Consider the following 24974-nt stretch of genomic DNA (forward strand, 5'->3'; position numbering starts at 1 on the left):
GCTCGAGGAAACGATGAGGCCCTTTTTTTTTTTTTTTTTCAAATGTGAGATTCTGAGGATAAACCCCTAGAGTACCACAAAAAGACTTGGAAGTGATGCTTGTTCTCTAATAAACTTATTTATATGTATGAAGATTTCATAAATCATTCCAAAGTCTAAAAAATTGAAAAATCTAAAAAAAAAAAAAAAATCTGACAAATCCCAGAAATTGAGGAGGGAGGGACGAGAACCAAAATATTAATTTTACACGGCCTTAAATTCAAAATTTATTAATGTGCCTCTTTTTCATTATATAGTAGGCCTAGGCCTACGTGGCATTATTAATTAAATTAGTACAATGTTGTTTTGAATCTCTCTCGTCCGTTTATTTAATTTGCTGAATTAAGTGATTTATTTATTGTAGGCCTACTGAGTTAATCCATATATCATTCAATGTAATCCTATCATCGAGTTTCGCGCCGTCGGTGTAGCAGGGCTAAAACTAGGGTAGCTTCGGCGACGGCCAAATGTGGTAGGGTATAGTAAAGCTTAGCCGAAATAAATAAATAAACAAATAAACAAATTTGATAGAGAAAGAAATTAAGAAATAGCTAAGCAAATAAACATTCCTATTTTTGGGTTATTTTCTCAGGGATTTTCTTGGATTTGCTATATTCGTTTCCAAATATGGGATAATTGATTCCTTATTTGGAATCTACGACACTGTGGAAAGTACAATTTTATTGGTCAAACATAACCCTTGTGAAGGTCATTTTACAGAATTGACAAATCAGCAGCCTTGTAAGTAAATTTGCCCTTACTCGTAAGATCCGGAAGTATTTGGTACGGGTGAGATGCGTGAATTTCCTCGAATTGCAGATTACACTGTTGGAGAGGGAAGCGAGATTTTTCAAAAATTTGTGGATGTGAATATTGTCAACCTTAACTTAAATTCGCAAGGTAGGAATGAAACCATGTCATTTGTATAGGTCCGTGCATGTTGCTGCATGATTACGGATAAAGTGATTTTTCCTCTTGTAAATTGTAATGTTGTGAGTGGAGAATAATTATAAAGTTAATGCAGTTGCCAGTTGTAGCTTGATAAATAAGCTTATCCATGTAATGAATGATGTATAATTAATAAATTATAGATACACAGCAGTGTATATTTAATTTTTAACTTGAATACATGATCCGGGACACGATCCTTACATGCCTTTTTCATACACCGTACAGTACACATGATTTATCTTGTAATCTGCGCTGGCAGATGCATGGGCTGCTAGATCATGAATGATGTTAATCTGGTTCCATACAGCAATACGCAGTATTGCTGTCTGGTAAAATGTAAGCAGGTACAAATAATTCCGTGTGAATTGAGACGTCAGAGCAGGTCAAAGTACTATTTTAGCCTACGTCCCGTATCCTACTATCACTCAAACAAGGAAATATCTTCACAAATTCACTCACGTCACCTTGCGATCCTACATCATCAGTCCCAGAACAACGCCAAATATGGATTAAAAGACCTTTGACCTTGGATGTACAACAGCATGTTATGATCTAATGGGAAACTGTGCACATCAACAAACACCATTTCTATCAAAAAAGGCAACGTCTGATATAATTTGAAACCACATAAATTACTAGAGTTGGTTCTTCTCTTGGATTTGGACCAAGCTTTAGAATATCGAATGTTGCGCTTTTGAAATAAAACAAACCAGAAATTTATCACCCATTGTAAAAGATATGGCACATGTACCAATACATGTACATACATTGGCTGACCTTGTGGATTTCCTGGCCCAGCCATGCTAACCACATAAGGAGATTATACGATTAACCTAGTGCAGCTATTGTCATAGCAGGGTATTATGTAATACTCCTGATCCATATTTGGCGTTCTCTTGGACTGATCATCAGTTGAAACAAACATCTTAAATTTCCAAAAACAACTTTGTCATTCCTCAAAACTACAAGTACGGTAACTTCATTATTAAATAAAAAAATGAAATCCTACTATTACCTGTTATTGAAAATTTTGTTCGATTTATGTCAACCAAAAGAACGCACGAGTCGAGTTCAGTTGACCAAAGCAAAGTGGTAGCTCCTGCCTCCTGGCAGTGTTCGAAATAAGCACTTATCCTCTTGTCCTCTTGTCCAAAAATCACTGTGGACAACCAAATTGAGCTATGTAGGCCCTACTTATCTCCTGGACAACCACTATATTTTACCTCCAAAAATATGACACATTTTGGGGACAACCAAAATGCTTTGAGGACAAGCAAAATTTATGCTTTAGTTGTCCTCGAGGACAACCTCCATATTTTCCTTATTTCGGACACTGCCTCCTGGTCACCTCAGATATGACGTCAGTATCAAGCTGCTTATTAAATATTCATGAAACCGACCACGTGGTCACAATCGGTGGATCGGATTGGTTGAAATCAACGTGTTTGACCTTACAGGGGTCAGAGATATGCATGTATGAATGACTGCTGGCTGAACAGCGATGCGGATATAGTATTCATCACCGGGACTGAGAAATGCGACATTTTTGATGTTTGTACCGGGAATTTCAGACACAGAGACTCCGCAGAGATTTCTACAAATTCGTCCAAAGGTTACCAAAGGGTTGGGGATCGCATTTTTAACTACCCGGTATCACTAAATGTGGCATTGTCCTCTAAAGAGCCCGTATAAAATAAAGACCCCCTAGCTTACTGAAAATATACGCGTATTGTACGGCGCACTCAAAGCAAAGGTCGCGCCACAACGCGCCCTGCACTGCACACCGCGCAGCGTGAATAAAATAATGATTTAATAAATGATTAAATAAATAAATAATTAAATAAATAAATAAATAAATAAATAAATAAATAAATAATAGGCCTAAATAAATAATAGGCCTAAATAAATAAATAAATAATTTAATAAATAATTAAAAAATGATAAAATAAAATAGCTAAATAAATGATTTAATTTTTTTAAATTCATTTAATATAATAATAAATTGCTAAATAAATTAATTAATAATTTAATAAAAGATTTGATAAATATTTTGATAAATACATCTAATAAATAAAGAAGTACCGGGGTAATGATATAGATAATTTTAATAAATTCATAAATAAATAAATATTTTAATAAATAAATTTAAACGATTTAATAAATATTTTAATCAATACATTTAATAAATTTAATTTATTTAATTAATATTTTAAATAAATAAATAAATAAACTATAAATATGTTAATAAATAAATATATGAACATGGCATTTATTCCGTAGACATGTGAAACAATAATGACCATTTTCAATAACTAGCGCTTTCCAATTTAAATGGAATAAATAGCATGATTAGGCCTACACATGATTGTCCTATGAACATTATAGAATTTATTCCATAGATATTATCATCATGAAATAATGACCAATATTAAAAAAATTATATATAATAATTCTCATATGCTTAGTCCTTTCCAATTTAGACGGAATAAATAGCATGATTTAATACATGGAAATTATGTTTGTCCTAAAAGTATGGCATTTATTCCGTAGACTTGATTAGAAATTAATTATTTTCATAATTACTTGTAGGTTTAGCCCTTCCAATTCATACGGAATAAATAGCATGATTACACATGTTTGGCATATTTATTCCGTAGATATATCAGGAAATAATAATGAGCATAATTGTTTATAAAAAATATATAGGCCTATATATAATTCTTGCAGGCTTAGCCCTTTCCAATTCAAACGGAATAAATAGCATGATTATATAAAAAAATTACATTTGTCCTAAAAGTATAGCATTTATTCTGTAGAATTTATAAGGACATAATTATCATAATTAGGCCTACTTCTAAGCTCAGACCTTTCAATTTCAAACGGAATAAATAGCACGATTACACATTTTTTATCCTATGAACATAGCATTTATTCCGGATTCCATAGGACCGTAATAATTAATTATGAAATAACATTTGATTTCTTGTAGGCTTGCCCACTTCCAATTTAAATAAGTCCGTCAGAACAAATAAGTCCCCCTGGAACAAATAGGCCCGTCTGAAACAAATAGATCCGTAACCACTTGCTTAACCTTCTTCCCCCCCAAAACTATCCTGTATTTCTATCTTTATTTTACAGCACTGTACAAATATCACCATAATTGCTGCACCGAGTTGTATGTCAAAATGGAAACTCGGATGCCTTTCAAAACAGAGCATCACATGTCCACGGCCATGATGATTGAACTAAAAAAAGTTTGAAATTGACAATCACAATGCCTAATATGGCCATTATATACCATGAGAGATTTTTCAATTCAGACAAAAATATTTTAACCGTATTTTACGAAAAATGTGAATTTTAAGGTGTTACAATCCAAACCGGAAACAAGTTTCGTTCCTTCAGGTTGCATGAGATATGATGTGCAATGCATATAAATGGTTAAAAAAAATGATGCTTTTATAGCACTTAGGAGAAAGTCATATTTTCAAATTACTGCAGATATACAGTTTTGTTGGTTGCGTAGGCCTATACATTTTAAACATTGAGGTCGTGTGTCTTGAGCTCGCCACCAAAAAAAAGTGGCGACGTTACATTTTGCCAAAGTCGACTCAAAACAAATGATGATTTCTCTGCCAAGCAAGGAGGTATTGTCATGCTTGTGGTCTCATTTTATTTCCAAATAAAATGCACTTTCAACCCTGTAAAAAGAAATACTTGAACTTTTTTAATACTGACACTGTGCTTCATAGAATTCAGAATGGGCAGGGTGGCGGTGGTGGGGGATGTGGTGGTGGGGATGTGGTACACACAAACTCTATGGGATTGGTATTTTTAGTGCGTAATCTGCTTCTGTAAAGGCTGTAAATTGTATTTGGACTCTATTTAGCATCTAAAACACTCATGGGCAAGGCTTTAGCTAGAGACCCGTCTGGCCGTCATTTGGACGCCCTGTCACGAAAATGGACGGCCTAGGACGGCCTACTGAAATACAAAAAAAAAAAAAAAAAAAAAATTTTTTTTTTTTTTAAGTTTTTTTTCGGTTTTGTAGTGTCCCGATTTAGACCTAAATGCTAGATCATTCATGGTTGACCTTAAAAAAAATAAAAAATAAAAAATAAATTTCCAAGATGTTTTGTATTTTTAATATGAAAATTGATAATTTGTATTCATGTCATACTCTATCAATGATATCAAAATGCATTCAAATTCAATGCATTTTGATATCATTAATATAGTATGACATGAATACAAACTATCAATTTTCATATTAAAACACAAAACATCATGCAATTTTTTTATATTTTTTTTAGGTCAACCATGAATGATCCTAGCATTTAGGTCTAGGTCCAGAAACACTACAAAACCAAAAAAAAAAATAACTTTAAAATTTCCGGGCATGGAATTTCCGCCTGGTACTAGGCTACCCGGCGGGACTCGAATTCCCAGGAACCAGTCCCTACCTTAGTAAGTCAAGAAAAGTAAGTTTTGAATGGTATTGATGCAAATTGCTTAATACAAATAGTTGGATTTTTATGTCTAAAAAGCCTCTCCTGGGCCCTTCAAATTGCTAAAATCTAGGAGCTTTGGGCGCTGCCCCTGATCCCTAACCAGGGGGCCTAAAGCGCCCCTGGACCCCGGCCGGTGAGCGATTATCTGTTCGCTTCGCTTTACTTTTTGTACTTTGGACACCCTACTTTCAAATCCTGGCTAATGCCTTGCTCATGGGCAGTCATGGCCTTACAGCTAAACAATTCTACGAATTGTTTTTAATAATTTATGATTGGTTTAGTCTAGAAAATACAAACTTTTCCATACAAAACTACCCGTTGTCATATTAAACACTGTAGTAAGTAATGCAGATGTCTTCAAAATCTAAAAGTTACTGTAAAATTTTAATTACTTATCCTATCATAGTGGTGGTGGGGGGTTGTTACCACTGTGTTATTAGTTTTTGAGAAAAATGCAAAAATAGACACAAATTTATTGAGGGGTGTAGTACCCCCTTAATTGAACAATCACCGATCCACTTCAAACTTGGTCTTGTAATTGTATTCTTTATTTACCAACCTTTGTTGTGGGGGCCACCTTAATTACGAACCGCGTAATTCTAGTTTAAAAATGATTACAGTTTTTCCTCAAATAGTCGCCCCCCCTCAAATAAACACCCCACCACTTTTTTCAACCAAGATGTTTAAAAAATGCCGACATTTTCATGCTTTCTTGTGTAGTAAGCTTACCAAGTTGCTCACATGGTCGATAATAGCGTTAATAATCAGCGAAAATCATGCTCGGAAACCTGGAAGTGAACGAGAAGTCATTGTTTCTTATAAATTCTAGTTCATAGTTTGTCATTTCAGCACGAGTTTTAAGCTTACTTTTTATTTAAAAACTCCTAACCACAGGGTTGATGGGCTACAATAGATATTTAACACACAGTGTATGTAAGGGATAAACTGTGCATATGAGATATATATGGGTTCAAGTGGGGGAAATGTCCACTCAGTGAACAATAAACTTCTCTTATTATTTCATCTACACCTGCTTTAGTAATAAATGGTACTCATTTAAAAGAGACTGGTTTTTATGCTAAATTGTAAACATAAATTTCATTTTTTTTTGTTATAAACTTGGCCTATTTTTCTTAAATCAAAAGTTGTGTGTGTGTGTATAAAATGCTTATAATATCAATTCATTGTGTCACAAAATATTAACTTTGGGGATTAATTTTTATTAATCATTATTTCCAAATGTGTACATGGTTGGCTAATCATTAAAGTTATAAAGATAATGTTCCATTTAATTTGTCATCATTTCACATTGATAGCTTGTAATTTGATGTCTGGGTGCTATACTGTATAAAGGCAGGCGATTACTATTGAGTGTTTCACCCTGTCTGGCCTTTTCAAGCTGCAACACATGATTAGTTTATCACTCTTTTGCCAGCGTAATGTATCAATATGCAGGAGTCGGGGCAAATTTCAAGAACCTTATTGAAGGCTTGACTCCTGCTATTATAGCAGAAAGATTTTAATATTGAAATGGAAATAAAAGTTGATGGAAATTGCTAAATTTAGGATACAATAAATGGACTTTTCTCATTTTTCCTTAAAATATCTTGGAAACTTAGAGCAATGTGATAAACACAAAGCTTGTTTTCCAAAATGCAAGTACTAAATGTACAGTGAAATGCGAATTGCTGAAATTCTCGAAATTTTATGTAAATTGGAGAGTTTGTTCATCTGCAATTATTGGACTTTTTAGCATTTTGAAGTGTGGCACTAACATGTAACAATGTTGAAATTCTCAAGAATGTAAATTGAACATTTATGTCATCTGCAACTATGAGTGATTCAAGCATTCAGCATCTGTTTTTCTAATGTAAACCAGCTGAATTTGTGAAAAGAATGGGGATTTCCCCTACACTAGCAATATGTAAACATTATCAATCAGGCATGTCAAAGGGGATTGGTATGATATTTTTGCCAATCGTGAAAATTGTTCATAGGAGACATGTGTTTAAAGTGTTTAAAGTCAATTGTCCATCCAACCTGGGATGTGAGACACATGGAAGCTGGTCAATGACTGCATCAAAGTGAACTGTGGTTGTGAACAAAAGAAATAATAGGGGAAACATGAACAAAGTCAATATGTAGCCGCTAAGAAATTAATTGCATTACCAAGCCTTAAGTCAAATCCTGACAATGGGGCTGTGTTATGTTGGCATATTCATGGACTGTCGTTTGAGAGTGATCGCTCAGCAACCCGCGCCTAAACCGCTTTTTAATGGCGCAATTTAATGGCGCGATGGAAATGATCAAATTCAGAGGCAACTTTGGACAAAACAAGCTGCAGATTTTAAACAAATGCACCCACACAACCATCTGGCCCTCTGTAACATAATACAATGACCATTTTTTACACTAGGTAGGTCTTGCTTCCAACACCATGATTTCATCATTATCATTATCAGGTTCGAGATCTGGTCTATGTAGCGACATAATATTATTTTTTATTGCACATTTCAGAGACCACCACCTCTGGTCTTCCAGTGATTAGATCTGTCTTTATGGTACAAAATATAGTCCGAATCTGAGAGTTCAGCATCATTAACATTGCTGTTCAGCCATGTTTCTGTGGTATATAATGTCATAGAGTTTTTTGATTGAATTGCACAGTAATCCCTGATTTTATTTATATGTTTCTTTTTTCTTATGGTTTTAATACTACGTGCATTTAAATAAAAAATGTCAATCCCAGTCCCACGTTGAGATCCATCGTCAGGTAAATTAAAATTAAAATTCATCGGAGGAAAGTCCGTCATCACTCGTCTGTTCAAGTTCAAAGCTGAGAAATGGGTAGGTCCTGGTGGTTCAAATTGATGTCACCAGCCAATAAGTTGACTATAATGAACAGGGGGAGATGACCCCTCGGGTAGCCAAGAAACGGTGTAGAACTAACCTTCTTCAGTCCTCTACCCTGATGATGATTCAGTGTGCACACAACTGAATGAAATTGTATAAGCTTCAGATAATGTTGGTATGTGTGCATCAAACGTAGAAAAATAAGCATCTTTGTAAGAGTCAGGTCGTTGAGAATTGTGTGTTTGACGATGTACTAGACATGTGAAAATGTTGCACAACAAAATGTGTGCAGGAAAATGCAAGACTTATTAAATGTGGCTACTTGGCTATGCATGATACCAGATCATGTTTTAAATGGTCTATGGTTTGGGCCACCTTAATGCACATTCGCACAAAGAACAATGACATGAGAGAGTAGGGAAAGCCATTTACATACAAACATATTTACAACATATTATGAGAGAAAAAACCCAAGCTGTTATGATTAAATCTACATGCTAATTGATTTGTGGCATTATGCAATTTATTTGAGCAAAAATCTGTGTGTGAACCTACATGTTTAGGGAAACATACAGTCAGTAGGCCTATATGTCGAAAGTGCAGCCAAGTTAACCCAGAACTTGTTCCTACTTTTATGACTAATTAATTTAATCCAATCAACACAAATTATCTACAAACAAGTATGGAGGGATAAGTGTGGATCGTGTCAGGGCTACAAATGTACAACCAATCCATTCTAAGAATTGTGTGTCATAATTAAGGTCACCAGTGACATTATTCATTGACCATTAACCTTGTGCCAGAGAAAATATCAAAGTCTTGAATATTCAGTGATGGGCTTTTATAGATCATATAGACTCTTATTAAACACTGTCTATGCATAGATTTACTTGCTAGATTCAGATAATTGGCATCACACATTACATTAGATCAGGGAAACATACAATACAAAATATAGATATATACATGTATATGTAGTGTATAATTAAAATTAAAAAAAAAATTCAAATAAAGGCAATGATGTGCGGATAGATGTCGATAGAAACGCAATGGGATAGAGGACCACATGGTCGGGCTCACAGTCAGGTAGCTGAGCTACTCTCTATTCCAGAAAAATAGAGCACCATTTTTGGAATTTAAAAAAAAAAAAATCTTGTTTTGCCAAATGAAACATAGCTAAAATAATCCTAATCCTTTAGTTAATTCTATTTCTAACTGGCAATAAGAGTCAAATTTTAATGTTTTTGCAATTTGTGGGGAAATGGGACAAAATCATGCAATTTTGCATATTTTCTTACAATTATAGTCACAAAAATCTTGAGTACAGATTTAGCTCATACAGTCCAACCTCTCTCATCTGGACCTCTTTTATCCGGATCTCTCTGTTATCCGGCTGTGAAATATTCACTGGAAAACATGTTTTTGATACTTTGACACCTTAATCCCATGCTCTGAATGCCTAGAAAGGCATATATTATGTTGCATAAAGCACTCAAATGTCATCTATAGTGTTATAACCCTATGTTGAAACAATCTTTTGTTGTCCCAATTTCAGTACTTGAGCAGTCAATGCAGAATTAAAAGTAATTCACTTATCAGGATTTTTCACTTATCCGGACAATGCTTGGTCCCATCATGGCCAGATAAAAGAGGATGGTTAATTTTTGGTTATGTTATTTTGGATAACTGGTTATGAAAAAGATTAGAAAATGTATTTTCCAAAAATTAAAAATGAGTCTTTGTACAAGTCTTGGGCTTGATTGTCACAGCATACGAAAAACTGTCTAAAAACCAATGTTTTAGCCGTTATTTCCCAAATAGACCAAATATTAGAATTTGACTTTTATTGCCAGTTAGAACTAACTAAAGGATTAGGATATAGTTATGTTTCATTTGGTAAAACAGAATAATATTTTTTAATCCCATAAAAGTTTCAAAAATAGACCAAATATTAGAATTTGACTTTTATTGCCAGTTAGAACTAACTAAAGCATTAGGATTTTTGTTTCATTTAGGATTTTTGTTTCATTTGGCAAAACAGGATAATATTTTTTTAATCCCAATTTTTTTTTCTGGAATGGGGAGTAGTTCTTTGCTGAGACTAGAATGGTTATTATAGTTTCAGGTTCTTAGAACCGTTGAAAAACAAAAACAAATTAATAACAGCGTGATTCAAGGCACAACTTAAAACTAAAAATAATTGCATTAACGTAATTGACAAGCACTTAACAAAATCAATTGTCTCACGCTATAAATAAAATACATCACTTCCTACCATCCCTTGCCACCGTAAGTGAGATCACTCACAAATTATGTTTTGCTAGATTTCACACCGTATTTGACAGTGGTCATCCATGCCAATCAAATCTAATAAAACTCAGCCTCTTCAAGGAGAGTTGAGGCTCAATATTCAATGAATAATTAATGTAGAGTTTATCTTATTGATGGATTTTGTAGTATCACTGTACTATCTCTGCATAACGTGACCTTTTCTAGTGATACCCTGCGAGGTAGCAGAGAAGAGAACCTGGATGTACTATTTACTCTAACTAATAATAGAGTATTAGGGTTTTTCTATTGGAGTAAAAAGGTTTACGGATAAAAATATGTCCAGTAGATAAAGCTGTCCACCGGCAATACTGACTGACCGATTTTCCTTGTGTATTTCTCTGTATTTATCCCTCAAAAAGCAGGCATGAGAATTGTCAGGCTATTTTTTTCGTCCAAATTTCTACACTTCCTTTCAATTTCAGCCAGTTTTTGGCCTTTTTAGCATTATTTCATACACTTTTTCAAACTTTCAGGTTTTTTCATGGATGATCATGATCATTTTCATGCCAGAAAAAGTGGGATAATCAGGAGAAAAGGCTGGTTAACATCAATAGAAATTGACAATGTTGTGCATCAGCGGGCATCCATGTAAATACACAATGCATGGCCATAACTACAGATAACATTCCTCCTGTAATTATGCAAATTATGAGGTCTGCAGTGTTGAGCAATCCCCTGTATTTTATCACAGAAGAAAACACTGTCAGTGGCTACTTTCCAGTTTGCTTCTCAAAAGTTCTCATCCGGAATAATACCATATGATAATCATCCTTTAGATGGGAGATTGTATTCTAAGCCTGAGGACATGAAGGATATCCACTTGTTCTACGCACTTGTTGATTTAAAGTCTCCATACTGAAATAAATAGGTAAATGTGAGGGTTCAATTGTGCAACTTCATTTGAGTTTACAGCATTATGTGTCAACAATTTTCATTTAAGGATCATCAGGGTTCATCTGAGGGGACAGATGAGTTAAATAAGGGAGTTAGGAAAAAGTGAGTTACTACTACAACCCCACAAAGTTAAAAAGTGACCAGCTGTTGAGATTAAGGCTGGCGTCGACAGGTCCTCTGTCTGAATCCTGTTGACAAAGTGAATTATGTAAACATATCGACAGAACTCCGTTCATGGCGACATAGTGCAAAGGCAATGACCCAGTCAGGCAAGCTCATTTTCACTCAAAATATTGGCCATTTCCAATGTATTTTCAACAAAATGCAATACCAAATCTTATCTTTTACCTACTATTTCGCCAATTTTTCATGTTATTTGCCTTCAGGGGTCATACTTTTGGCAGTATTTTGCCTTGTTTTCCGGTGTAAATTGTACACTTTATCGCTACATGCTCGCTATGAAGACGGCCATCTTGGAAATAGCTGAAATTGCCGATGGTGTTTCTAGATATTTTTAAAATATTCCTAAAATCATGAAAAAAAAGTCCTGGTATTTTTTCGGAACCCAAATGAATGTCGACATCAAGATACGAAATATGTTGACATGTCGACATCAAAATACGGTGCCGACGCCGGCCCTAGTTGAGATTACGCCAAGCCCCAGGGTTGGTGAGTTAGAGAATAGTGAAGAGCTGATCAGAGTAAAGTTTTTAATTGGTGACTGCACATACCCATCACTTGCAAAGCCGAGTGCCTCTATCGCCTGGGCACAATTAATGTGTCTGGTGCTTCCAATATTTTGCTGAGCATTGACATATTATTGCTTTGAGATTGATTTGCATTAATTGCATATGTGCTACAGTGCATTTCTCAAACTATTATGTTCACTAACTGACCACAATTCACCATTTTATTAACATGATACAATTATACCGTAGAATGAAATTTGTCACAGCACCCACGAGCATCTGGCACTTTGCACCCCACACACAAAAGTTGCATGTCTTTTCACATAATTAAATGTTCCTCTATCTAAATGCTGCAGCTGCAGAGATAGAACATGTTGCTGTCATCATTTTGAAACAAGATTTGTGATTTCAAAGTATAAATATTGTCGGCATTCCACTTCGATGGTTTACATCATTCTTATTATATAAATAATAATTTGCGTTCATTAATGTATAAATTTGATATGACAATTTGTAGTATTACAAAGGTCACTTACAGGCCTGTACCCAGGTTTTTTTGGGATGCAGACTTTCAAAATGTAGACCTTTTTTCCTAAATAAATTTGCTTACATATGATACTAATAGTGGAGGTCTACACGCCCCCGACCATTGAATAACAATGGAACTTTCGTAAATTTCTGTGTGTGTGTGGGGGGGGGGGTTGTCACACGCCCAGGCTACATGTCTGATCACAAATGGGTGTAGCTACTCTTTCGTACATGTACCTATAATTTAGTCTACAGTTTTTGAAAAGTTGGTTATGTCAGTTAAAAAACATGGCTTATTATTTTTAACGTCCTAGCTAGCAGGGCAAGAAAACATTTTATGCATAAAGAATGCATTGTTTCATGAAAGGTGTTTGCCTGTATGGATTTTACATCTGAAATAATATTTAAAAAGTGGATTAATTAGTATGAAAGGTCAGTTTATGATAATGTTGTCTTTGATCATAACATATTCTGCCCTACATACATACATTATTATCTTACAGAATCAAATTGGAAATTCATATTTTATGAAGATAATTTATGGGTACAGCATCTTCAAATTGCAGCTTGCAAATGATAAGTAAATTTGAACTATTCCAGTTGAAACCCATACACCCCTGTGGAAGGCATTACCTTACTCTTCTACACAGAGACTGTGAATTTCAAATGGGGTTATCTGAATCTACACTCCCTGTGTGGAAAAGGCACGGAAAATTTGAAGCTAAACCAATGAAATATGGTGTAAAAGTGGAATAAATGCACGCGAAGTTAATTTGGTCGGAAATCCATATTCAGGTGTCAACATTGGGGGGATGATTGTATGGACCATCCCCCCAGCAAAATATTGGGGGGATTTATCCCCCCCTCCCCTGGGGTGTATGGATTTCAACTGGAATAGCCCAGTTCACTTCCTGGTGTATTTGACATTTTCGGAAAGACTTCTATCATGTAGGTGTACATTACAAGTGAAAGGAGAGACATGCTAGACAATGAGGTTTTTTATGCGGTTTTTTCCATGAATGAGAAATTGAGGGCATCCATGTTAAAGCCATCACTTCAGCAGGCTAAAATAAATACACTTATTTCGCACAAATTTATTTTCACAATAATAAACCAGATGTTCAAACAAAATTACTTTTGAGTTAAAATAGCTTATATTGCAAACATCTCTTTGGGGAATCAAAAGCTATAAATAGTAAATATTATATCACAATTTAGCTCGGTCCATTTAGTCCCCGCCACCATGTCCTGTTGGGGAGTATGTACTCCAACACAGCTTTCTTAGTTTGACTTGCATAGCAAGAAGCTGTGACTCTACTATAACCAAATTGCTTTTTGGCCGTTATTTATAAGAGGAATCGAGATGCAACAGGATCGACTGCTCTAGAGGTGTGGGATTAATTATTTCTTGGTGATTTTCAGGACGGATTCGATGTACTGACTGTAGCATTTGGGAAAATTTATTCAACCTTTGCTTGTGAGTGGGTCTTTACTTGTTGCAGTGATGTCTAATTGCATGCATAAATAGTAGTGTCACTTGATGGAAGTTGATGATGGTAGAAAAACACAAACATGTCATTGTTTGAAACACTTGCATAATATTCAGTGGCAGCGGAAGCATTAAAATTTAGGGGGGTTGGGGTACAGGCATATTTTGGTCCTGTTTACTTTTTTCCATGAAGCTCACAAAAAATTTAAACTTCCGACTATTTTAGCCACACACTAAGGTGTTTTCTGCTATTTGATAGGCAAATGCATGCAAAGCACACATAAATTGTACCCTATTTGGGCCCAAAACATAGTGTTTTCGTGCTAGAAATAAGATGCACAGGGCAATTTTTGCTTATTTTTTTCTTCTATTATGATTTTTAGGGGGATGTCCCCCCTTGCCAAAATTTAGGGGGATGTGTTCCCTAAAATCCCCCAGCTTTCGTCGTCTAATGTTTGCTGTGAGCTCCACTAAAAAGTAAACTAACATGGTATGGGATAGCAGGGCCAGAGGATTTCTCAACAGTCTGATTAGATTTTCAGCTCAAAATATTGAAACAGCGTAAAAGTGTTTGCATTCTTGCCATAGACAACACACATGAGGTAACCTTATCCTATAGGCCTAAAATCTGAAATTGCATTTGGCTTTCCAGTTCAAAATACAAATTAACCCTAACCCTACCCGTGGTTTTTTGGCTATCGGAAGGGAAAGAAGGAGCGAAAAAGGAGAGAAGATGAAGAAGAAAGTCACTTGGCACCCCGGGATTGAACCTCGGACCCCTCGCATGCCAGAAGATCCCCAGCATATAGCTACACAGGTGACGTTGGCCCGACCAGCGATTCCCTGGGTATATATGACTTGGTCTGATTAAGTCATCAAGTGCCGTGGAATGCATGCACGCAGAGTGGTTTTAATAGTGAGCTTTAGTGAGTCCTAGTTGGGTTAGGGTTAAGCAGCTGATTTGCATAATTTATGCATTATTAAATGATTAGGTTTTTGTCTTGTGCTTGGACCCAGTAGTGTGAAGACCCCTACCATTAGGCCAAAAAAATTGTTTGGTTGCCCTTCCAAGACAAAAATTTGGAGGGTCAGTAGGTCAATCCTTTTTTTTTTTCATGGGCTGTTCCTTCATTTTTCCTACATTTTGAAAAGGTTAGTAGTGTTGTCAAATGCTTGATCATTTTATGGTAAAAAATTGTGCATTTTTGGACTGAATTTAAATGGAAATACCTACTTGTTTTTAATAAATAAAATGAGTGAGTAAAAAAGTGATTGGGAAAAAACAACGACCCAAGATTTCCAATTTTTTGGGTCGGTCTCTGATGGCAACCAAACATATTTTTATAGCCTTATCTCACACTAAAGTAGCATCTACTTCCTAGATTTTCATAAAAGCCAGGGGCAGTTGGGCAACATTGTATTCTAGCCCAGCAAGGTGAGAAAACAAATTTATGAAAAAGCTAGATACCAACAAGGCTTTTGGATCTGATGGTGACGGTCCTCATAATCAAAATGGCAGCTCCAGAACTTGTAACTCCCCTCTTCCAATTAATAGCGCAGTGTGCAGTGATTTACAGTGCACTACGCAGAGGCACAATGTCTAGATGTTGCTCCACAAGACTCAGCACACTTTACAGGTTGTCACTGGCCCCACATCATTCCATAAACCATTTAACAACAACACATGAACTTTGAAGCTTCAAGAGCGCACACCCTAGACTAAAGCCACAATTTTTGCGTGTTACAAAATTTAAATTCCGTGTTACAAATTGGACGATTCCGTGATTTTCCGTTTTACATTATAAAGCACTGAAAAGTGAATACAAGCAGGTTTTTAAAGGTGTCATTTGTCGTATATAATTATATGTACCTTTTACTGTAGTCTCCCTCAACATCCTCATTAAAATTAAACTTCTGATAGCTGTATCGACCAGAATAAATGCTAGAATGGATTGTTTAATGGTTGCAACCAAAAATCAGATTACGGTACTGCTAAATTACCACTTTTCTTTGTTTTCTTTTGCAAATCAACACAAAAGTTAGACATTTTACACAGTTTTTCACTATTTTGTGGCATTTTCAAATTTCCGTGAGCAAACCCTGAATTCCGTGAATTTTTCCGTTTTTCCGTATCACGGAGAAATCGTGGCTTTACCCTAGACGTTTCGCAATGACCTTCTCAACCGGGATCAGCTCCCCAAGTTTTGTACAACAATACAGGTTACAATGAGACAATTAGCAGTAAGTTCCTTGTCCAGGGGAATTTCAAGCTAACTTAATTTTTCCATGAGTGTACTAAACCACCGCCAGGGTTTGAACTCGCAACCTCTCGCACAATGTTTCACAAATTCACTAGACCACAGAAGAAGCGCATGTTGTTTGCCTTGACATTAGCAGAGCCTGTGATTGTGTCTGGCATCCAGGTCTGCTGGCCATCACTGCCCATGCTAACCTTGTTAAAGGACTACCTCACTGACCGATATTTGAAGGTAGTCTTGAATGGAAAAGAATCATGTGTGAAGCTGATCAATGCAGGGGTACCCCAAGGTTCTATATTGGGCCCCTCACTGTTCATCATATTCCATTTGCAAAAGTATACAAAAAGTCACAAAATTTAAGAATTTGCGAGTGTAGCGAGCCAAACAAATCAGATTTTAAGGTGGTACTACACCCCTGGCTAATTGTGTGCCTATTTTTGTATTTTTCTCAAAAATTAAATCGCATTGGTGACATGTAAGATATGTATATTATAGGGGCAAGGACTACAACTACTGCACTGAAAATTTTATTTCAGCACAGACAACAGTTGTGGAGTAATGGAGTTACAGTAAAAAATAAGGGAAAAACCAATATTTGATCAATAAATCAAAAACTACTTGTCTTGAGTCACTGAAATTTCAGTGTAGTAACTGGATTCCTTGCCCCTATAATAGACATAACTTTTGTTACCAGTGTTTTATTAGTTTTTGAGAAAAATGCAAAAATAGTCACAAATTTATCAAGGGGTATAGTACCACCTTAAAGCTTTTTTGGTCAAAAAGGGTCCAAATTTGGGGAAGAAAGTCCACTTAAAATTCACATAATTGCCCCCCCTCCCAAAAAATAATCCTGGCTACGGGCCTGATTGTAGGAATGCTGAGGTTTACCATCATTTCATTTCATTTCATTTCATTTAAAAAAAAAAAAAAACATTATAAAATACATATATTGCACATTTATAAGTACTACATCAAAAACAATTAGATATTTAAGAACGATTCCTTGAATAAGTTCATCAGGACTGTTAGATAACATACCAATGGTAAACCGCTTCACGAGTACAACAATTCACTCCCTCTCCAGATGTCCCACCCCCCGATCGGAGGACCCCCTCAGCATCCTGACCTCAATTTAAAAAAAAATTGGTGCGGCCTATTAGATGACGAGCGGCGGTCGAGGACAAACAAACATTTTTTTGGCCTTATACATGTGATGTAGACAAGTTTGTTCATAAACTGATCTTTTATTAATATATATTATAATTTTATAAAGGCATACACAAATTGGAGTACATTTGTAAATTAACCATGCAACAGCCCACTGGACTAGTATGAGGTGTATTGTGTACAAATTGTACTTCTAACTTGTTGCTGCATGCTATTAAGAACTGATTTGCTCTAAAACTGTCACTGTGTGGGCTGTGAGGCATGATTCGGAAATAAGGAGTAAATCAGGATATAAAATGATGCTCCCAAGCTTTCCATTGCAAACTGTACTTACCATTGTATAATAGGCAAGGAAAATTTGCCAGACAAATCATGTGTAGATCTGGGGGATGGTTGTGGTTGAGGATTATGAAAACCGACTCCAAAATTAAACCAAATTTGATAAACTTGTGGAGCACAGGCTTTAGAAAGCATTGGGTAAATAAAGTCGCAAAATATTGAAAATGATTGGGTTACATGTTTACTCACTATAAAAGCTTGCATTTCTAAAAACAAAAAACATATGCTGCTAATTAGCACACAAAGTAATAATATTCTTTAATATAATTTTAATAGTGTGTGAGCCATGTAGGTTGGGTGGTATATAGGGGTGGTGGCAGTGCTACATGTACTCTGTTACTCAGACCCTGTTCACATTAGAAAATTTCTTCATTCGACGAAGATAAGTTAATCTTGATTAACTAATTAAGCATGCGTACACATTACGCTGAACGAAGATCGAATGAAGACACTGCACTGTACACATTTCATGAGATTAACGAAGCTCGAATGAAGCTATTAACACTCGGCTATTATTTAAACAGGCGAAGGTCACTTGTCACATGATCACTTTCCTTCGTTGAACGAAGCGAGCGTACACATTACAAAATTATTCCTTTGTCAAAACAACCTTTTTAGCTTCGTTAAAGGAAGCAATTTTAATCTTACGAAGGAAGAAAAGTGCGTACACATTAGGAAAAAACGACTTTTAATCTTCGTTCGAGGTTCGTCGAAAGAAGCAAATTTCCTAATGTGAACAGGGTCTTAGTTGACACAAAGAGGTACACAAAAATGCATGAATATTGAAATGGCGTCATTGGCTTCTAAACCTACAGCACCACTTACACCATTGTTCACCCTGATATGACAGTGTCAATGCACATTTTATTGGGCGCAGCTTCAAATTACTTGTGTTCGCTCAAAGCGCTGGTGTACACACGCACATGCTTCAAGATGCCACACAGATGTGTGTGCGAAACAGGTGCCTCAATGCACAGGGTGAAAAAGTTGTTAGGAGATTCCTTACAACAACAAGTGGCCCTTTTTCACAACATAGAATATTTTGGGCCTTTTCTTTTTCCACAGATAGTGATCGATCTGATGTAAGGACAGGACAGGACATCCAAAATTGCTGATATAACAGCTACAGCAGATCTATGAAGAATTTCTACAGCAACAGCAAGTTCTTATCTCAGCACAGCACACATGGAATTTTTTTACAGCAACAGCAAGTTCTTATATAAATCCATGAACCCCACACAATAACTGGCTATTGTCTTTTTTTTATTCTTTCCTCAGATAGTGACCTGCTGTAAGGACAAGGAAGGACATCCAAGATGTCGCTGATTTTACAGCTGCAGCAGCTCCAGGGAGATTCCCTACAGCAGCTGCAAGCTCTATATCACAGCACACAGTTTCCTATGGAAGTACGCTACTACTGTGCACAATGGATTGAAAGCCAAAACTGGTAAGTGAATGGAAGGAAAATTGGGGTAATTTGCTATAAATCCAATCAGCCTCCTATATACACCAGGCACAAAAAGAAAGTTCGTCAGTTATATATTCATCCTTGCTGTTCAACAACCTGATAATTTTGAATTATTCTGAAATATACATTTTGTTAATTGGACTTTGCTGACACCCTGTTCGTGAAAATTGAACAAGAATTGACAAGATATGCGCCTCCAAACCCTGAAACCCCAAAATCAAAAGTTGCAATTTCAGCTATTTTCAATAGAGACGCATCGTTGTATTGCACACAAGCACCACGGGCCAATCAATAAAGTACACAATGTAACAGGCACAATTGAATCGTTAATTGCAACTTTTGATTTTGGGGTTTGAGGGTTTGGAGGCGCATATCTTGGTCAATTCTTGCTCGATATTCACAAACAGGGTGTCAAATGAGAAAGCAAAATCAAATTAACAAAATGTATATTTCAGAATAATCCAAAATTATCAGGTTGTTGAACAGCAATGAATATAACTGACGAGTTTCTTTTTGTGCCTGGTGTAGTCTTTTGTACATACACCTCATGTTGTTTTGAGTTTGGTACATATGTAATAATGACACTGTGTGTTTTAGGTTGCGTAACTTTAAAAATGTGTACACCATTCATGAAATTACAGCATACATGTAATATGCTCGTGTGTAAAGGCATCACAGTCGGAGTGCTCTCTTACAAACAGACACAGATTTTGACATCACACAAGATTTACTTGTAAAACATGTCATTTTCTTGTTCGTAATAAACTGGGTAAATAAGTAGTAAAAAACCCTAACATTTGCAAGATCTTTGTGTGTTCTTTTTATTGAAAATGAAAGACTCAGTACACCGGTCGATCTTACCGTTTCCGATGTTGATTAAGATACTTCTTGCATCGATCCCGAGATGCGGAAAAAACCAATAGTCATTTTGTCCCACATAAATGAATAAATAACAAAAACCCCGATCCCCGGTGGACTCACCCAAAAGGTGACGTCACACCATATGATCGTCCCTTATCCTCCTTGGTCTCCGACTGACACAGGCGTGCCTATCGATTGTTCATAGCACTGTGTATCAATTTCTCGACCAAAAAGCGAGATATACGGTTGTAGTTTCACACCTTAGGTAAAACCAAACCGGTATTGTTCGGCTGAGGATAGTTTTGACGGCATTTTCTGGCGAAAAAGTGACAAAAAGCGATCCAAAACTTAGCTACATATCGTGCCTCCGTTTGTATCACGGGACACACGAGCAATTCAAAATGGCCGCTCGTTGGCGCCATTCATTTTGTTTCCCACGTAAAACAACCATTGCAGCCTGTAAGTTACAATAGATGTTTGTACATACACATTGTATTTCATGTACGGTAGGTTATTGTTGCTATGTTAGGGTGATTACTCTATCGTTATGTCTTCATTACCGTCCAATAAAGACGAGTTAATCAGATATTCATACGGTGGGGATTGGTAGGGACCCGTCTGACATTTTAGTAATAAAGTTAGCCAGTCCTTACTTTACCACTAACGTTAGCGACCAGCCTCCGTGCTCAGGTTTGCTTACTGGGCTTGAGTCGCGTGTTGGGGGGTAGTGCCCCCTCCCTTTTCTCCTCGCTTCGCCTCGGCCCTGTCGGGCTTGCCCTGCCCTGGTGACGGAGCGGGACCCACACCGCTCTGTTTCACCCACAGGAGTGCTCACGATCTTCTAGATGTCTTTCTTTTGCTTAGGACTCTCCGAGTTCCAGCTTGACGATTGGGATAGGCTCCGTCATCGCCATAAGACGAAGAAGAATTCTACCAAGGGCACTGGTAAGGTCGACACGGTGGATTCTGCTGTGACAGCCCCTATGGGTCATGGCAGGTCTGCTTAAGGGGCTCCGGTCCCGGACAAGCAGGCGGTTCCTTCGGGACTGCTAAGCGCGTCCAAAGGCTCAGCAGCCAGCGAAAGCACTGACTATCGTCGGAGCAAAGTAGCAGGCAGCAGAGCGGTAACCACCAGCGAAAACCCTAGCGGGTTTTGCAGCAGGAGGATACCAGTCGTCACGGTAGATTCTGCTGTGACAGCCCCTATGGGTCATGGCAGGTCTGCTTAAGGGGCTCCGGTCCCGGACAAGCAGGCGGTTCCTTCGGGGACTGCTCGCGCGTCCAAAGGCTCAGCAGCCAGCGAAAGCACTGACTATACGTCGGAGCAAAGTAGCAGGCAGCAGAGCGGTAACCACCAGCGAAAACCCTAGCGGGTTTGTAGCAGGAGGATACCAGTCCTCTAGCGAAAATCCTCACGGGTTTTAGCAGGAGGACACCCGTCTGTTGCCGGCATATCTACGGGCTCAAACAGCCACAGTAGTAGCCAGCGACGGGCAGCATGCAAGGTACCCGGGCTTGCCTGGGTTGAACCCTAGCATGCATGGGTTCAGCAGAGACGATACCGCTGGCTAACGCTGTGGGTGTAGTCTTAGCAGAACCAACTGGGGTTGTCACACGGCAGCGTTCCATGGCGGGACCGCCGAGTGATACCCTGGGCCCTAGAATAGCTGCTGGCTGTCCACAGGGACTGGCTGGCGATTATTCAGGGGTTGGGCTCGCAGTCTCTCACGGGACAGCGACCCAGGTGCATTCGATGGCAGCTACAAAGGCGAGCTACGGCTTGACTTCAGTGGTAGCCGCTATGCACCCGCCCATAGCTGCCGTGAGTGGTCCGCCACACACAGCGACCTTAAGGGCGAAGCTCTAGAGGGTACAGTAAGTAGCTTGAACAGCCTAGCTGATCAACAACCCACTTATGTCCTCGAGAGCCAGCGGAGCGTGGGTGATCCATTACCGTCAATGGGTCAATTACCCTCTCTTGATCGATCACTGTCAAATCAACAGGGCATAGCTCCATTGATTGGCGCTGCCTATTCAGGTGGCGAGGTGATTGATCGGGGTATCTGCACGCTCAGCTACCCGTGGTACTAGGCAAGCTCCCTCTAGCCAAGGGACAGCCGGTATAGCGGGGTACCCATACACACGGCTTGATCCCCTTGCGGGGAACGCAGTGAGGCATGGGTACAGTGGTACACAGCCGGGAGCCCTCACGGGCACCTACGCTGGAACCACGCATACAGCGGTACACAACCGGGAACCCTCACGGGTACCCATGCTAGTACCAGCGCCGGTACCACGCCAGCACACAGCTTGATCCCCAAACAGGGAGCGCGGTGTGGCGAGGGTACAGCGGTCCACAGTTGGGAACCCTCACGGTACCACGCTGATACCGCACCGGTACCGCAGCACCGCCTTAGTCGCCACAGTCTCTGTGGCAACAAGGGGGAGGCGGTGCTGGTACTGCAGTACCATGGGGTTACCCTGGTGGCGGATCCTTTCAGGGTCAGCTGCCGGCTGGGTATGCCCGTGGTACCCGCCGCAGGGTGTTTCTTCCACGGCCCAGCACCGTGGCAAGTGTCGCCTAGCGATGGCCACGCAGTACCAACATCAGCTGTTGACCAGGCCAGCCGGCATGGGGCTAACCCAGATCCTGATCAGGGTAGGCCCTGTGCTGCTAGCGCTAGGACGACGGCTGCGAGAGCATGCGGACCCAGTGGTGCCATGGCGGATACCTCAGGGTCTTGCGGGAGTACTCCCTCTTCTGCTGGCAGGTAGTCGGCGAGCCACTCAGTGGTTATGCCTTCTTACCCGCTTTCAGAGGCCCGTCCTCAGTTACCGTCATCATCGGAGCATGATACGGAGACTGTGGGCGAGGGAAAGGAGTCGGAAGCTGAGTCCGGTAGTGACATCACTACCATCTCCTTCCCCCGCTGCCCCGCGAGGGGAGCAACAGCACTGATCTTCCTCCGGACACCCCCTAAGGGGGAGTCCATGGAGGAGGACCAAGGGATCCTTTCAGTAGGATGCTCAGCGGCTGCTTCCTCACAGGGGACGCCTGCACTCTCATTCCCGGCAAACCTCACGGGTAGATATCGTGGGCTGTCGAGCTCAGTAGAGCTATGGCGCCGCGTGCTTGCACGCTTCCTCTGCGTGTAACGCGAGGACCACGGGACCTACCTGAGGGGATCAGAGAGGGACCCAGATGTCGTCAAGCGTATCACGCTCAGACAACATCTGAGCTCTTCCGCGAGGTGAGCCTATTAGCGGTGCTAACAGCTAGCCTCAACGAGAGCTCCATGGGTCTAGCCCATAGGGTGTCCACTCAGCGCCGGGGGGAGGGGCCTGCCACTCCAATCGCTCAACGCGATGGAAAGGCAGGGTCCTTTTTCTCTTTGGATGCTTCTGCGCTACGGTGGAGGACCGTGCAAAGAAGCTACCAACGGGAGCACTCTGAAGAGGTCGGAAACTGCCCTTACCATGGGTAGGAGCTCCGACTTCAGCAGGCCGTGCACCACCAACAGTACCCGAGCCCACTACCTCTGCAGCACCCATTTCTGGGAGGCGCAAGGGTAGCACAGGAACAGCTGGCAAGCCCGAAGAAGAGCAAGCGCTCTTCCAAGGGAAGCTAGGCAGAGCATTCCTGGGGGCTCAGCGGTTTTTCCACAGGGGATCTCCCAGTGGGCGACCGCTTATGGCTTTCACCCAGAGGTGGGAAACCATCTCTTTGGCGCCTGGGTATGGTCAGTGGTGAGTGGGGGTTACAGACTGGCAACCCAGTCTCCCCACATTCGTCTGCACATTTCAGAGGTCCACAGTAGTGCCGTCAGACGGCCCCCAGCGTCAGGCACTACTGACAGGGATCACACAGCTTCTCACGAAGCGGGCGATTGTCCCGGTCTACCCCCGTTCTACGGGTGATCTTGGAGCCATTGGCTCCAAGGAAGACCGGCGACGGAGCCCCATCCGGAACCGCAGGCTGTTGAACACGTTCTTCAGGCCCAAGAGGTTCAGAATGGGGACTCTCGCCTCGGTGCTAGCCTGCCCCATCAGGGGCATGGGAACAACATCGCTAGATCTCTCGGGGCGCCTATCTGCATATGCCAATCGACTCTCAAGATCGGAGGCATCTGCGCTTCTAGGTACAGGATCAAAATTACCAGTTTTGATACCGGCCATCCGGCCTGTCCATCTCTCCCAGGGTGTTTAACACTCTTGGTCAGAGCGGTGGCAGCGTACCTGAAGCACAGGGGTGTCAACATCAGTTGCTACCTGGACGTTTGGCTCATATACGGACGCACTCCACTGAAGACTACGGGTCTCATGGGGTTGATAGTCCGTAGGGTGCGCGATCCTGGATTCTTTGATCAGCTCAAAAAAGTCCAGCGTGGTCCCGACGCAGACACCACTATTTGTAGGGGCCCAGATCACCCTCACGGAGGGGTTCGTGGTGCTCTCACGCGAGCGGGAGACGAAAATGGTGCGGTGTTTCTGACTCTTGGCCGAGTCTCGGGCAAAACCCGCTGTGGCATGGATGAAGGTGGTAGGCCTAATGGCCAGTATGGTAGACCTCGTACTGTACGACCGTTTCTACGTTAG

General features: G+C 39.6%; 1 protein-coding gene across 4 annotated transcripts in view; it reads left to right on the forward strand.

The window, feature by feature from the left end:
* The first annotated feature begins 821 nt into the window (after positions 1-821).
* LOC140142522 (signal transducer and activator of transcription 5B-like) overlaps positions 822-24974 on the forward strand; it is a 121893-nt gene continuing 97740 nt past the window's right edge. For all 4 annotated transcript variants that reach the window (XM_072164512.1, XM_072164511.1, XM_072164515.1 and 1 more), the window contains exons 1-2: positions 822-939; positions 19328-19496. In XM_072164512.1, coding sequence (XP_072020613.1) covers positions 19366-19496 — 131 coding nt within the window. In that variant the 5' untranslated portion in view covers positions 822-939; positions 19328-19365. The remainder of the gene's footprint in view (positions 940-19327; positions 19497-24974) is intronic.

The sequence above is a fragment of the Amphiura filiformis genome, chromosome 20 (assembly GCF_039555335.1).
Source record: "Amphiura filiformis chromosome 20, Afil_fr2py, whole genome shotgun sequence".
Taxonomy (NCBI): domain Eukaryota; kingdom Metazoa; phylum Echinodermata; class Ophiuroidea; order Amphilepidida; family Amphiuridae; genus Amphiura; species Amphiura filiformis.